Raw genomic sequence first — 14,086 nt, 5'->3', positions numbered from 1 at the left:
TATTAATAGATAAAAGCAATTTAGTTTGAAAAATCAATTTTTAAATAATAAAAAGAGAGTCTGTTTGCAACAATTTTGGCAAATGTTACCAGTGGTAAAAAAATATTGCTAAGAAACAATAAGTTGCTAGGTTTGCGGTTTTTGCAGAGAATGTATGTGCTTTAGCGCCTTTTTTGGAGGCACAAGGGTATCTGTGACACCATATCGTTTTTTGTTTTTTAAAACAGTGTCACTGTCTTTTGTTTCTTCAACATTATTGATCGTCTTCTTTTCTATAAATCAGAAAGAAACCAAATTAAAAAGGACATGATATTATAGTGGTTATTTTAAAGACATTTGAAATGAATAGTAACTAACCTTGTGCTAGAGTTGATGTCAAAGTATCATGTCGATGCTTACATTTGCTTCCGTACCGACATTTACCTTTTTTAAACATCCAGCAAATCTATAATCAAAACAAAATCTAGAAAATACAGTCTAAAAGACTAAATAGAAAAGAAACATAGTTTTATAATAGTGGGGCAGCTCTAATAATATTAATGAACAAATGTTAATTACATACTGTGCATAGGTTTTATTAGGCATCATACTAATTTAGAACATTTTTAAGTACATAAAACTTTGAAAATAGTGTAATAACACCACCAGAACCAAGCTTGTCCAATGTCCATACATTTGTTTGAAAGAAACAAGTAACCGGTCTACATAATAAAGTAACCCTTGGGAATGATTTGCTAGTTTTCAGCCTTCATTTTTCATAAAAACTGTTATTCAGTCTTTCTAAGCAAATCCGTTTATAAAGGAATTTCTTTAGTCCTTTTAAGGGAAACATTTAGTCATTCTATTATATTACAATATGGCCATATCAAATGATTGTATGTTTTATCAAATCACCTTACTTCCTTGAGATGTAGTAATTGCATATCACTCAATTTTAGATTATTTCAAATTAGTTTTGTTACCAAATAAGCAATCAATGCCTTTTTCTAATGGTAAAAATCATGTACAACAACTACAACACATTTACATACTTTTTGATTAGAATTAATTGGTGGCGTACAATCCACCATCTTCACATGTTGTTCCAGAATTTTGTTGGTGTGTTTAACTTGTCTGGATAAAATATAATTAAACATGGTTTACTAAAGTTGTCACTGCACAGTTTACCAGTACTGCCCTCATGAGAGTACTATCTTGGAGCCAAAGGGTCTGTTATTGACTATTAGTTAGTGTTTAAAAACAGTCTGAATAAACTATTATAGTAACATATTACCTGTCATATGTGGTCTCTAAAACAGATCTTTGCTTAGACTTTTTCAGAACTTCTTTAGCAGAAGGAAGTACTATCTTCGGTTTTTCTATGACTAAAAAAATTAATCACTTGAGATTGGGTAAATGTATGTTTAAAAGAGAAACTTGGTTAAACAAGTTTCACATGTGTAGCATTCGCATGGAATACCTACATAGCATTATAATTAACGATGGTAGTAGAATTACTAATATAATGTTTTGTACATCTGATTTCTCGGTTATTATATGAAATATTAATGAACTGATATGAAAATAAAATTAACACTTAATAACTTGGCGATTCGAGTTACCTGCTGTTTCATCTTCTGAACTGGACGAATATTCGGCAAGAAGGTTCATTATTATTTTTTTTTTGCTTACAGTTTTGTGCTTATTTCCATAGGATAATCTTTCTGATTGCCATAGGATAATCTTCAATAATGTTTTAATATCAGCACGGATCTAAAAAAAAAGTAAAACCCAAAATTCAAAACTAGTACTGATTGAGTATTCTATGAAGGTATTACTTAAATAGGGATTTCACCTAACATATTATATTATTATTTTTTGACTTGAAATTGAGAAATTTTGACCCAAAAATATGTTTTTCGGACAAAATTTTGACCTATTAGGAATACATTAAATTAAACACAAAATTGTTGTTTAAACACAATATTAGAGTACTGCGTTAGTATTTTGGCGTCGTCAGCCACACGATTTTGATGTTTTACTGACTATAGGTCGAACACAAATCAAATATTTTTTCGGGTTTGTGCAAAACCAATGAAAATGCTTAGTTGATTTTTACGTCATTTCAAAAGACAAACCACTATTAAAATGAAAAATGTTATGTAAACCGTTAAAATACAAGGAGAACGAGCATATTAGGCCTATCTATACAGGAAGACCGAGCATATTATCGAAATAGAAGATCAGATTTTTGCTAATCACAAGCGAAAAAACACAGCAAGTTATACATTTCTACAAAAAGGAAGTTCGAACTGAACCTAATTCGATAAACTAGGCCTGGGTGGGTAATTCTGCCGGCTCATAAATATGAATATTAATATATTATTATTATTTTTGATAAAAGATTGCTGGCTAAGATAGGTTGTTTTGAGTACCGGTAATTTGCGAAAATTTCTGATCGGTAACTTGTTTACTTTGGGATTTATTACAATGAAATGAACAGCTTGGTTCTCTTTAGTCGTTTACCGTATATTGCTCTAATGACGATATAATTCAATTATAACATCGTTGAATATAATTGAAAACTAAATGTGTAGAACAAAATTTCAACTGAACGACAATTTAAAAAAGATGATCAAATTTTTTTAATTTTTAAACGATTTATGTGCATTTTTAATCGATTTTGACAAAATTTTGAAAAAAAAAATAATAGACCTTGTACTGTACGTTTTTTCAATATTTTTTATTTCAAATTCTAATTTAAAAATTGTATTACTTACATAACTCAAGTTACGCTTAGAAACGGTTTTAGAATATTTTACGTCTAAAAGTTTTCCTGATTCAGCAGACTTACCTTTTGTCAGCAATGCCAGTTAAGTGTAAAACAAAAAATACCTATTTTAGTCCTATTTCGAAAAAAATAAAAACTTTTTAAGTCAATATAGTGTTGTCGATCCAACGAAATTAAAATTAAAGATGGCGCTATTAGTCCATCTTGTTTGGAAGATTGGAACCTTAACGCAAATGACCCGGTATAGTTGAGTTTGTTTCAAAATTATTTCCAAATTTCAACTTTTTTCGATAAATGGTAAAAAAGGTTTTTAAAAACTTTTAAATAAGGAAAGCAATTTTATCAGAATTATTGCATGCAATCAAAATTCCTGCCTATACTCTTTGTTTTTGTATTTTTAGTGCTGAATTTTGGACCGTGCCACTAAAACAAATTAAAAAATATATTATAAATAAAAAACATTTTTATACCGCGGCACACCTGCGGCTTGGTCTCGCGGCACATCAGTTGTCTGATATAGAGTTGTAAGGATCACACAAAACTTTAATCGAAGAGTTTTATTGCATAAATTGAGACAAAAATCGCCAACGGAATAGGAACCAGTCCAGTGTGTACAAAATAAAAGAGACTCAAATGTCCGAAGTTCACCAGAGTCGCATAGAAAATGCAACTTCCAAAATGCATCAAAAACAGTGAATGTACAACAATTAAAATAACCAGTCCGACATCCATCACCTAAAATGATTCGGACATTACAGGATTTTTGACTAAAAAGTACTGCGAGGAACGTAACAAGGAGAGTTTTACCGAAACGAAATTTTCGTGCGTTGTCAGCCCACATTAAAATGGACATTGCTTCCACCATGACGATGGTAGCCCCGGTGTTATGCTATCCAACAAATCGGTCCATGTGTGACGTATCATCCCACTCCCAGCCCGCCGCAATAAAGGAATGATTATTAAAAGGCGCCCTAACAGGTTCCTGGAAACTAATTTCCTAATTCAAAAGGAGCTTATAATCTTCAGCCAAAATCGAGCTGAAAAAATTGTTTTTATTTTTTCATTTTTAATCTATTTTGTAATTGACGTTTCCCATATAACCCTGTAACAGTATGACTAGCTTTTTTCGCTGCCTCGAAGATCCAGGTTAAATTTTACCCTTGTCAATTTTATTATAATCTGTTAGCCACACGCAATTTCACCCCCTGGTTCCCCCTAATTCAGGCGACGCCTTAACAGTTATAGAAGTGGGCAAGTGGATGGGCACTTTAATTGGTAGGCAAGGCGCACGTCGCTTTGAACGTCATACTTCTTCTTGGAAGTCTTAAACAATGATAGAAAAGTGATCGTATTCAAATGATACCAAACGAATTTTTTAAGAACATACAGGTAACAAAACACAATGAAAATTTATTTACAACGAGTAGGCCAACTTATTCTCCAAGAAGTTCTAAATTGATATTATTATTGTTTCATAAATTCCAATTGATTTAATTGCTCTCAAAACGTTTTGATCAATCAAATAAAAGGTTCGTGTCACTTGACACCAAAAGCGAAAGGGAGGTCATTCACAAGGTCCACATTTGTTGTCGCGAATCACGTTAAAGTAAATGCGAACACACGTCACAAACATGTGATTCCAATTAACAGATGAAAGAGTAATTCATGCATTCCTTAGGTGTAAAATACTTTGTAGTTATTCAGGCATAAACACGTAAAGTTGCTCAGGATTTTATGCACAGTATTTGGGCTTTTATGTACAATGAATTGGCCACCCCTGAATTATACCGTCTCTGATAAAGGCATCCTGTGTAGATAGCCGAACGTTGGAGAAAATAAATAATAAAATGCCCGAAGAGCTTCGTTTTAGTGTACAATGACTGTTTTGTCAAAATGTAATTACTATAAAAAACGAAACGTAGATAAACGAAAACCAAAATTGAGGTATGGCATACATACATTATGATATGGTATACCTCATTAACAATTTTTAGTTATTACTCTTTAAATAGGCGAGCGACAAAAACTGCATGGGGCTCGCGCAACGCTGTTTTTCCACGCCTCTTATAAAATACCAAATTCTGCGACATAAATTTCCATTTTTAGTTGGAAAAAACATGTACGACTAACAAAACATCAAACTAATACTACAAGTATAACACGAAGCTACCGTGTTTAGAGTGACTATTACCCAAAGTTTCACTCTAACTTTGTTCCGGCTGTTTAGCAGGTAAGATATTCCAACCTAAGGCGGGGATAGACGGCATAGTCTTTCACATGCAGTCGAAAGTATCGGGCGGTTACTGGTGGGTTGAATCGATTAACCTTGTGTCCGGTCGCGTCCGAATTACCCTCGAATAACTGTAATCATAAACAGGTATACATTAGATTACGGTGGATATAGATTCGAAAGGCTGTTTGTCACCGAGTGTTAGGGTTCTAATTTAACGTGTTCTTAAACTTGTGGAGTGTAGCAGGAAAAGCCGTAAACGCATATTTTATGGTTTTGCAAATGTATGGACCATTTTATTTTGCGTATACTCCTAGAAAACGTCGATTTGTACAAAGTGAAAAAGTAAAAAAGTTGTTTTTTGGTTTATTAAAAAACATTTGTGATCAGATCGATTTATTCAAACAAGGTATATAAGTATTAATTTAAAACTAGAAAATGCGCAATTTGAGCTAAACATTGTTTCGTAGTTTGAGTCGAGTATAGTTTAAGACCTTTAATGAATGTCTATAGCAGTGCTCTTCAACCTCTTTTGGTTTGGCGAACCCTTAAAGTTGTTGTGACGAAATCATGCACCCTGTTTACCTAAAAGGTAAACTGAGGTAAAAAGCGATATAAAAAATCATTATACATATTAATATCATCATGTCAATTGAACCCTTTCACACACTGTCGATGAGAGTTCGATTATGGCTGCAGGCTATACTTGCGAGTACTATTGCAGTCATAAAACGACATTCAAACTTTACACAAAAACAGAAATACAACTTGCACAACGACAGTCAGGCAAAAAAAGACCACTTGTCTCAGGAAGTTAGTTCATAACGATTACAGCACCATTGTCTCATAGAAATCGGTAATGACTGGCAAATACATTAATGGTTCATTAAAAGTTTGTGATTTACCCTTGTATACCTTTTTGTACTGTTAAACCCCAAGCATGTTTTGGTGAACCCTAGGGTGCACCGTGCACACCGGTTGAAGAGCACTGGTCTATAGTAATACCAAACGGCCTTTTGTGAAAAATACTATGTATTAATGACCTTTATGTCAGAATCTTTTTCAATGAATTTAAAATTTCCTCCATCGTTGCTGGACGACATTTCAAAGTTCTTTACCCATGCAATAGTGGAAGACAAAGTTCCACCCTGTTGAGATTATTGGTTTAAATGTTAAATGCATATAAGCCAGTATTGTGGTGTTCACAAACCGAGTGTTGATGAATTTAGATTTAGGATGAGTTGTTTGAGGGTCATTGCACTATAACGCCAAGTTATTAAAAATGTTTTTTTTGCAAAATATTCGATAGTTAAACAATATTAGGAGGAACTGTAAAGGTAATATCATTGCTACAATTCACTCGTGTTTATTGATTAAATGAAGTATTAAACTTTATTTTTAACTTTGATTCAATTTCAAATTCATTTCATTGCGTACAAGCGTTGATCTAAAAATACTATACAACGATAAAAAACTAAAATCTATTTAGGCCATACAAACACGTCATATACCTGCGTTATAACCCCGTAGATCGTTGTGCTTTTCAAAAAATCCACCTGGAGCCACTTTTCTGAATCATTGACTGAAAAGAAGTTGTTTTACTATATTATCGGGTAACGTTAGTTTAGTATAATGGTTCTCGAGCTTCATCGATGCTAAAAATAAATGGAAAACACGATCCTAGATGTATCGTTTGTGAACCTAGACGGGCAACAAAGATAAAGTAAGGATAGTGTGATCTTCCACACAGCTTCGAGCTTAAAAGGAATGTCGAATATTATTAAGAAAAACAAATAGTTGTGACATGGCTTACGGACACACCATAAATCCATTGTTCTGTTACAGTCGCTCATATATTCGTTATTAGTATTTTTATTAAGGAAAAATTAGATCAATAAACAAAACATAAAGGTGAGTTTATTTAATTCTGTATTTTATTCATACTGGGCCGTGAATAATTTAAAAGCGGTCAGGGGACTCCCACGTAAAGCTGGAAAAAGTTTAGAAAAACTGTTTTAGAACTAAAAAGAATCACCCACACATGGTAACCCAGAAAAGGTCACCGTCGAGTCGGGCCTTGCTCGGAACACGGTTCAAGAAACTGCTTGATGCTGTCATTTGGAAGTCTTTCACCTGGCCATCTTTGATTCCAGCATAACAACCTATAGATTTTACACTCTTGATCACATGGTTTTAAAGGTTTCTGGCATTTTAGAATTATACTAAAATGTAAAATATTGTTCTGGTGGTTCGAATTCATCTAAATGTCGTCCCTTTTTGTAAATGTCAGCGGGAACTGTTTCAACAAATTTAATAATTGTGCCGTAACCTGGAGTCAACTTTTTTCCTTTAAGCTGACGGTATAAATAAATGTAAAAAAAAATAAAAAATAAAATTCCACTTTTCTAAGTGATTTGTGTTGAGTTCTGCACCCAATCAATTTTACTGATATCGCCATCTCTTTTATATCGTTTGACACGGATCCAACATTTTTGATAAAAAAATTCTTAGATGACGTCACAAAATTACGTCAAAACGGGGCATGACCACGTGTCCCGTGTATCAAAAAGACATACAGTTATAAAAACGTTCATGGAAAGCAAGACTCATAATTATTTTTAAAATTTTTGTGTAAACAGTTTATCCTAGTTGAAGTTTAAAAAAAAATAATTCTAAAACTAACAAACAACTAGAATATTATTGAAATGGAAAATAGGATTGTTGCCAATCAATGGATCTCCAATGAAAAAAAACGCAGAAAAACTTCGAATCACACAAATTAAGCTAAATCGAAATTCCAGCTGAACCTAATGCGATAAACCAGTGTGGTTAACTCTGTTGTCTTTATGCTCCAATTAAGACATAGGCTACAGTTAAAATGTCGTTGGAAGAAATTCCAAATAGAATTTTGATCAAATTCTGAACCTAATGACAATATCAAAAAGCCCACCGCAGTTTTATGTTAAATTTATGCATTTTGTAAACAATTTTGACTTAATTTTGACAAATTTTGACCTGATACTGATTGTAAATTTTAAACAAAATTTTAATTTTGTTTGCCAAGTCAATAAATAATCGCTCTAACTATAACAACTAGTCCAACTAAAAAATAAAAAAAAAATCAACTGCAGCAATCTAATAGTTTAGCGTGCAAAACTTGAGATATATAACTTAACTTTATAACAAAAAAAAATGTAAAATGAAAAAACTTAAGTTCAATCGAGCCACTTGATTCAATGACTTAAGTCCTAGTCGGTCATTCTACCAAAACAACTTAAGTCAAAAATACTCATTTAAAAATCGTGACTTTAGTGCAATTACGTTTGGCATTAACTTGGTTGTATATTTGCCCTAATCTAGTTATGATTTTGCTTTTACTTACGGCATTGAGTTAAGATTGAGTTGGTCGTGAAGGTTTCGGAAGCTTCTGTGAATTCTGAAACATACAAGTTTTCGGTCAAATAGCAAATAGGGTTCGACTCAAGGTAATATGCGGAAGCACCAATGTGAATTCAAAAGGATGACGTCGTGAAATTATTTGAAAGTACAATACTAACTTTACAATCATTCGGTGAATGGCGGAAATCGCCCACAAATGTGTTAGTGGAATCGAGTATGAAGAACGTTTAGGAAGTTGGCGTCAAATAATTGAAGTAAAAAGTTTTAAGTCGTAACTTAATTGGTATGGAAAATATTAGAACATTATAATGTCATTTATCCAGGTAATTATGCAAAACATTAAAGCAGGTATATTATATACACCAGGCTTCTTACACAGGGGTAGGTGAGCCCCCAAAGGTACGCGAGAAATGTTTCGGGATTATGCGAGCTAGTTTATTTTATTGAAACTGATGTTCCGGCGAAGTTATTTAGCAAAAATGTTTCTTAGCTTTATGTGACGAGTAAGATACAACTTTAAGCGTAAGGCAATGTTTAAAACCAGCATGCTGCACATCTTTTTAACTAGCCATCAATAAATCACTGTTATTCGAATGTATATGTGCAGCAAACCTTTAAATTTTTTAACCAAAAACGTCGTTTGACACTAAATTATCACCCTTCAGCAGTGGTTCCCAAACTCTTTTGGCTCGCGGCACACTAACAAATCTTAACTATTTCGCGGCACACTTTTACCAGAACAACAAGACAGTGTTTTTATAATCGTTCTTAACACACGACAAACTATATGTAAATATATCAAAATTATTAATTTGTGATGAATAGCGCGTATTTAAGTCTAAAATGCTTGCGTGTATGCATTTTGGCAATACACAATACTCTCTTTTCCGGGAATTACAAGTTTGGCGGCACTCTTGACAATCTCTCGAGGCACACTAGTGTGCCGCGGCAAACAGTTTGTGAATCACTGCCCGTAAGTAAGCTTTTACATTGTTTAGTTTAGTTTCTTGCCACAACTACAGTATCTGCAGCAGTGTTGTGAACAAGTCTTTTAAAAAATAACTTAAGTCCCAGTCAAGTCGTTTGTAAAATAATTAAAGTCCCAGTGCAAGTCATCAGTTACGCAAGTCAAGTTCCAGTCAAGTCATAATTAAAGAAAGTCAAGTTCAAGTGACGTAGTTGTCATAGATATAAAAAGTAAAACTATTAGGATTTTTAAACTCTTACGATTATAAGAAATAACCGAACTAAACAAAAAGAAAACGCAACATACAGGAAGGAAATTGTTTTATGTGCAAAAATTTGGATAAATAGCTATATTTAATAAAAAAATACAAGAAAAACCTCCATTTCAACCCAAATCATTTGTCCAAAAGAATTAAGTCAAGTCAAGTCATTTGCCCGAAAGACTTAAGTCAGGTAAAGTCATTTTTCCGAAATAACTTAAGTCAAGTAAAGTCACTTAAAAAGAGTGGCTTAAGTGTACTTAAGTCAAGTCATTGACTTAAGTCATTCCAACTGATCTGCAGTGAGTTTTAGTCTACTCTTCAGTACTTTACTATCGCGTGCTGGTGATACATAGTGTAAGCCAGGGCTTTAAAAAATTCGGCACTATATCCGCTAATAGGCTTCAACTGTTTTGTGTTTTCAATTTATTATTTTTACTAAGATTATTTTTAAGGGTACACTACACCTTTTTTAAGAGTATCGGTACGCAACACCAAATAAATCGAAAGAGTACGCTACGCAGCTTTAAAAAGTTTGAGAACCTCTGTTACTTACAAATAACTATTATAAATACGAAGTCCATTAAACCCAAACTGGTTAAGCGACTTCAACAATTTAACTTGAAGGGGACACATTGTTAGACTCAAAGATTTATTTTACATTAGAAAGATGTAGTATAGGACAATGGAGCCAATTTGATTGCAATCAAGCATATACACTGGGTTTATATTGCACAAAACACGAAAGAATGTTTTTTACATTACCACTTGTTGGCTAAAACTATATCATGGAAGATTCTGAATCAATGCGGCGCTATAGCTTACGCCAGGGGTCGGCAACCTTTTTTTAGTCGCGGGCCAAAACCAAACTTAGAAAGGTCTCTGCGGGCCGCACAAATGTTAACTAAGGATTGTGTTATTAAAATGTTAGAGCAACTGTCAATCAGGCGGGCCTCGGATATTTTTGCACTTAAAAACGTTTTAACTACATTTACAGAGGCAGCAAAGTGCTGTCGCAAAGCGCGAAAAAAAAGCGTTCGTTTGGTTGCAAATTCAAGTTCACACGTCGTCATCCGTACTACTAATGGAAAGTGTAATAAAATTACTTTAAGGGAAGTGATAACATTTAAAGTTAATCTAGCTGAGTGTTTGTTAACCGTTTTAAGTCAAGGTGCACCAGGCGAGCGAAGCGAGCGCGATTTTTTGGGGGGTACCGGGTGTATATTTTTTTTATCTCAATGGTCTTGTTTTCCGCGTATTTCTAAAAAAATGTTAGTTTACAATTCGTTTATCATGCATTCAGTACATAATAACACTAACTATATATAAAAAAAATTCTTATTTTGTTTTTAACTTATTTTAGCTTATTTGAAAGAAGTATAATTAAACCACTAGATCCAGGCTCTGTGCCACACAACCATTCAAAGTCGTATATTTCAGTCAGGCGTCTCTTCTAAATTATGCTAATTTACTTCCAGTATATATTATACTAAATTAACTTCCAGTAAAAGTCAGTTTTAACATTAGAACTCGCTTCTATATGAAGAAAATTAAACAATAAAATGTAAATCTGCATCATGTTTGTATCCTTTATTGTTTTCCTTGTCACTAATGGTGCACTTTCAAACCAAACTATTCTATTGTACTGTGCACACTTGCTGTATTTCTTGCAATTCAAAATGCGTACCGGGTATACAGATATTTCTTTTAAATTTTTTGCAAGTTTTTATTACATTGCCGAAAATAAAAAAAATGTTAAAAAGTATATGTCAATAATTTTGAATACGTTTTCCGTTTGTCCGCGACGCACTTGGCAGCATTTTACGGCGCAACGGTAAAGAATCGCTGATCTAGTTAAAAAGGCAGCATCAATACGTATACAAACCAAACGCATTAAGAACATTCGCGCAAAGCGCGAAAATTTTTTCCAGTTACGTAGTTAAATTAATCAAAAAGTATGTGAAATAGACTCGTGTCTGATTTGTATGGATTTCACCGGCCCGCGGGCCGTAGGTTGCCGACCTCTGGCTTACGCTCACAAGTTGTAGTAACTATACATCTAAAAAGCGGGCTAAACTGTGCCGTTTGTCTAGTATGGTGATTTTGTAATTTTCTAGTCGCATACCATCTATTGACCTTTTTGTTTTGCGTGGTCTGAAAGAAACAGCTTTCCACGAATTTACTCCTGTTTAAAACCTAAAAATAAATGGAAAAAACTTTTGCCGCTTGTCGCAAATTTTAAACTGTAAATCGATTCAATGTGATAACAAAGAGTACAACCTACGAATTCCACAATAGTATTAAAAAGTTTTGCATTTCACATAAAATTGAATAGCACTATTGACACGTGTGTCACAGGTTAAGAACATAGTAAAGATTAGTTTAAATAACGCTGAAATCGGGTTTACAGAGAGTGCCATCTAGGCTAAGGCTCAACATATTTTAGGTATAACAAGAGTCCCATTCAATATCGATTCAAGTCATATTTAAAAAACAGAAAGTCACGCTTTTAAAAACTAATGATAAGATGTTACTCGCTCTTCGCAACGCAGTTGGTTGTTGGTTGAGCAATATTAATTGCAGCATCCTGTGATGTATGATAAAATACAGGCCAAATAAAGAAATATATTGTGCCCTGCAAATGTAAAAGGCATCAACAACATAACGTTCACATTAAACTATAAATGACAGGTACAACCATTTCTATTTTGCAATGTGGAATATTTAAATTAAACACAGCTAAACTGTTCACAAAAAAACTTACGTAGAAACGAGTAATATGTTTCGCTTATGTTGCATTCCGTCGTCTGCACACCATTAACATTATATCCGGGGTAGGTTGTTGTCCTTGCGATAGCCTCTCTTAGCACAGCCAAGTCTCCCCCGGCATCTTAAAACAGTAGGCTATTTTTTTTAAGGCCCCATACCCACCAGATGTCACGATCACTATAGAACTATAGTAAAAAACGAACAAAAAGCCAGGTAAAACTTATACACATGAACATAATAAGGGTCGGCGATAGCTGCGGAACTGGAAAAGCAGAATATGCCACAATTAAAGATTGTTTCTGTAAATTACCTAGTAGGGCTTTATTTTTGAGTTGTGTTTCATTCTAAGAAAATGTATAGCGCAGTTTGTTCGCTTCAAAAAACATTTTTTTGCACATAAACAAAAATACAAAACAAAAACGCGAATTTCTTGGAAAAATAATTTTTAACTAATATGAAATCGCCGTATAGAGAAAGCATTTTGCCTAAATATTGTTTTATAAATCCGGTGCACACAGAACAACTTTTTTATAGCTTCGAGTGAATTTGAGGGACCTTTTAACTAACTTATGAAAGCAAAACTTACCTCTTATATATCCCGCGTGAATTGCAGCGAGGCAAACGTTGCTTCTTTCATCGTAGACTTGGTAGCCACATAATTGGCCCCTTTCACTTTTGCATCCCGTTGGACAGGAGACAAGAGATAAAACATCTAGGATATCCGAGAACGTTGTCGCGCATCTAACTGCAGAAAATAATTGGAATCTATTTTTACCGGTCACCAGCAACTACTTTAACGATGATTAGTTTGCCGTGGTTGTTATGTTTTAAGTTTTTTTTTTTCATTTTACGTCAAAACCCCTTTGAAAGCCGTTAAACTGTATCGACTGCGGATACACGGTAACACTTGATATGTATGATCCTGTCTATTGATAAAAATTTATAGGTTTTACTTTACTAACGGTTTTGAAAACTGCCATCAACTGCAAGGAGGAAGTACATCAGAGCAAATATTATTTGTTCCATTCTTAGTCTGAATATGAGTTCATCAAAAATGTATTGCAATTATTAGGTGTAATCTATTGCTTTATTTTGTTTAGATTACAGGTACTTGCCAGTCTGCAACAAAACTGATTACATCAGCTCGCCCGAACCTAATAAAATTAACTATGAAAGCCTCAACAAAGTATTTTACAAGACACTTTATTTTAACTTGAGTCACGTATTATAAAGTAGCTATAAATAAATAGAAATCAACAAATTATAATTTATTCTACTTTATGTTAACTGCTGTTCTCCAGCATCATTATCGGCTTGTGAATCGTTGCATTGTATGGTAATATTTCTAGCGACCTTTAGTTGGCAAGTATTCTTTTTTCGTATATATGGTTGTTACAATAATCAGGAAGCAAAAGCGATTAAATATGACTGTGACAACCTAATGTATAGCACTGGTTGACTCTCTTTAATCACTCATAGTTTAAAATGTTCATCCCTGGCCTATGTGACTAATAATAATTAATAGTAGTGTTTATTTCATTACAATCGCATGCACATTGCATATACTGCGTAACGCTCTAAAATGGCTTAATTCATAACTAATGTTTTATTAAATGACTCCAATGTAATTTGACCTATGTCGTCACGGTGAAAAATAGAGTGAACATACAAAACGCAATATAACCTTTTTTT

At 33.5% G+C, this 14,086-nt stretch overlaps 2 protein-coding genes across 2 annotated transcripts; both read right to left on the bottom strand.

The window, feature by feature from the left end:
* Positions 1–2: 2 nt before the first annotated feature.
* LOC146145198 (uncharacterized) lies at positions 3–1,764 on the bottom strand. The gene is made up of 5 exons (XM_083389555.1): positions 1,602–1,764; positions 1,274–1,364; positions 1,032–1,113; positions 358–445; positions 3–272 (listed from the first exon to the last, which is right to left on the bottom strand). The coding sequence occupies exons 1-5, from the start codon at positions 1,648–1,650 to the stop codon at positions 127–129; spliced, it is 456 nt and encodes a 151-aa protein (XP_083245681.1). The 5' UTR covers positions 1,651–1,764; the 3' UTR covers positions 3–126.
* Positions 1,765–4,993: 3,229 nt separating this feature from the next.
* On the bottom strand, positions 4,994–13,420 carry LOC146145197 (EGF-like repeat and discoidin I-like domain-containing protein 3). The gene is made up of 7 exons (XM_083390502.1): positions 13,357–13,420; positions 12,981–13,139; positions 8,383–8,436; positions 7,040–7,162; positions 6,512–6,582; positions 6,044–6,148; positions 4,994–5,131 (listed from the first exon to the last, which is right to left on the bottom strand). The coding sequence occupies exons 1-7, from the start codon at positions 13,418–13,420 to the stop codon at positions 4,994–4,996; spliced, it is 714 nt and encodes a 237-aa protein (XP_083246628.1).
* Positions 13,421–14,086: the final 666 nt, after the last annotated feature.

The sequence above is a fragment of the Ascidiella aspersa genome, chromosome 5 (genome assembly GCF_963924565.1).
Source record: "Ascidiella aspersa chromosome 5, kaAscAspe10.2, whole genome shotgun sequence".
NCBI classification, from domain to species: Eukaryota; Metazoa; Chordata; class Ascidiacea; order Phlebobranchia; family Ascidiidae; genus Ascidiella; species Ascidiella aspersa.
Note: the sequence above shows the minus strand (reverse complement) of the source record. Positions and strands in the feature narration are given on the sequence as shown.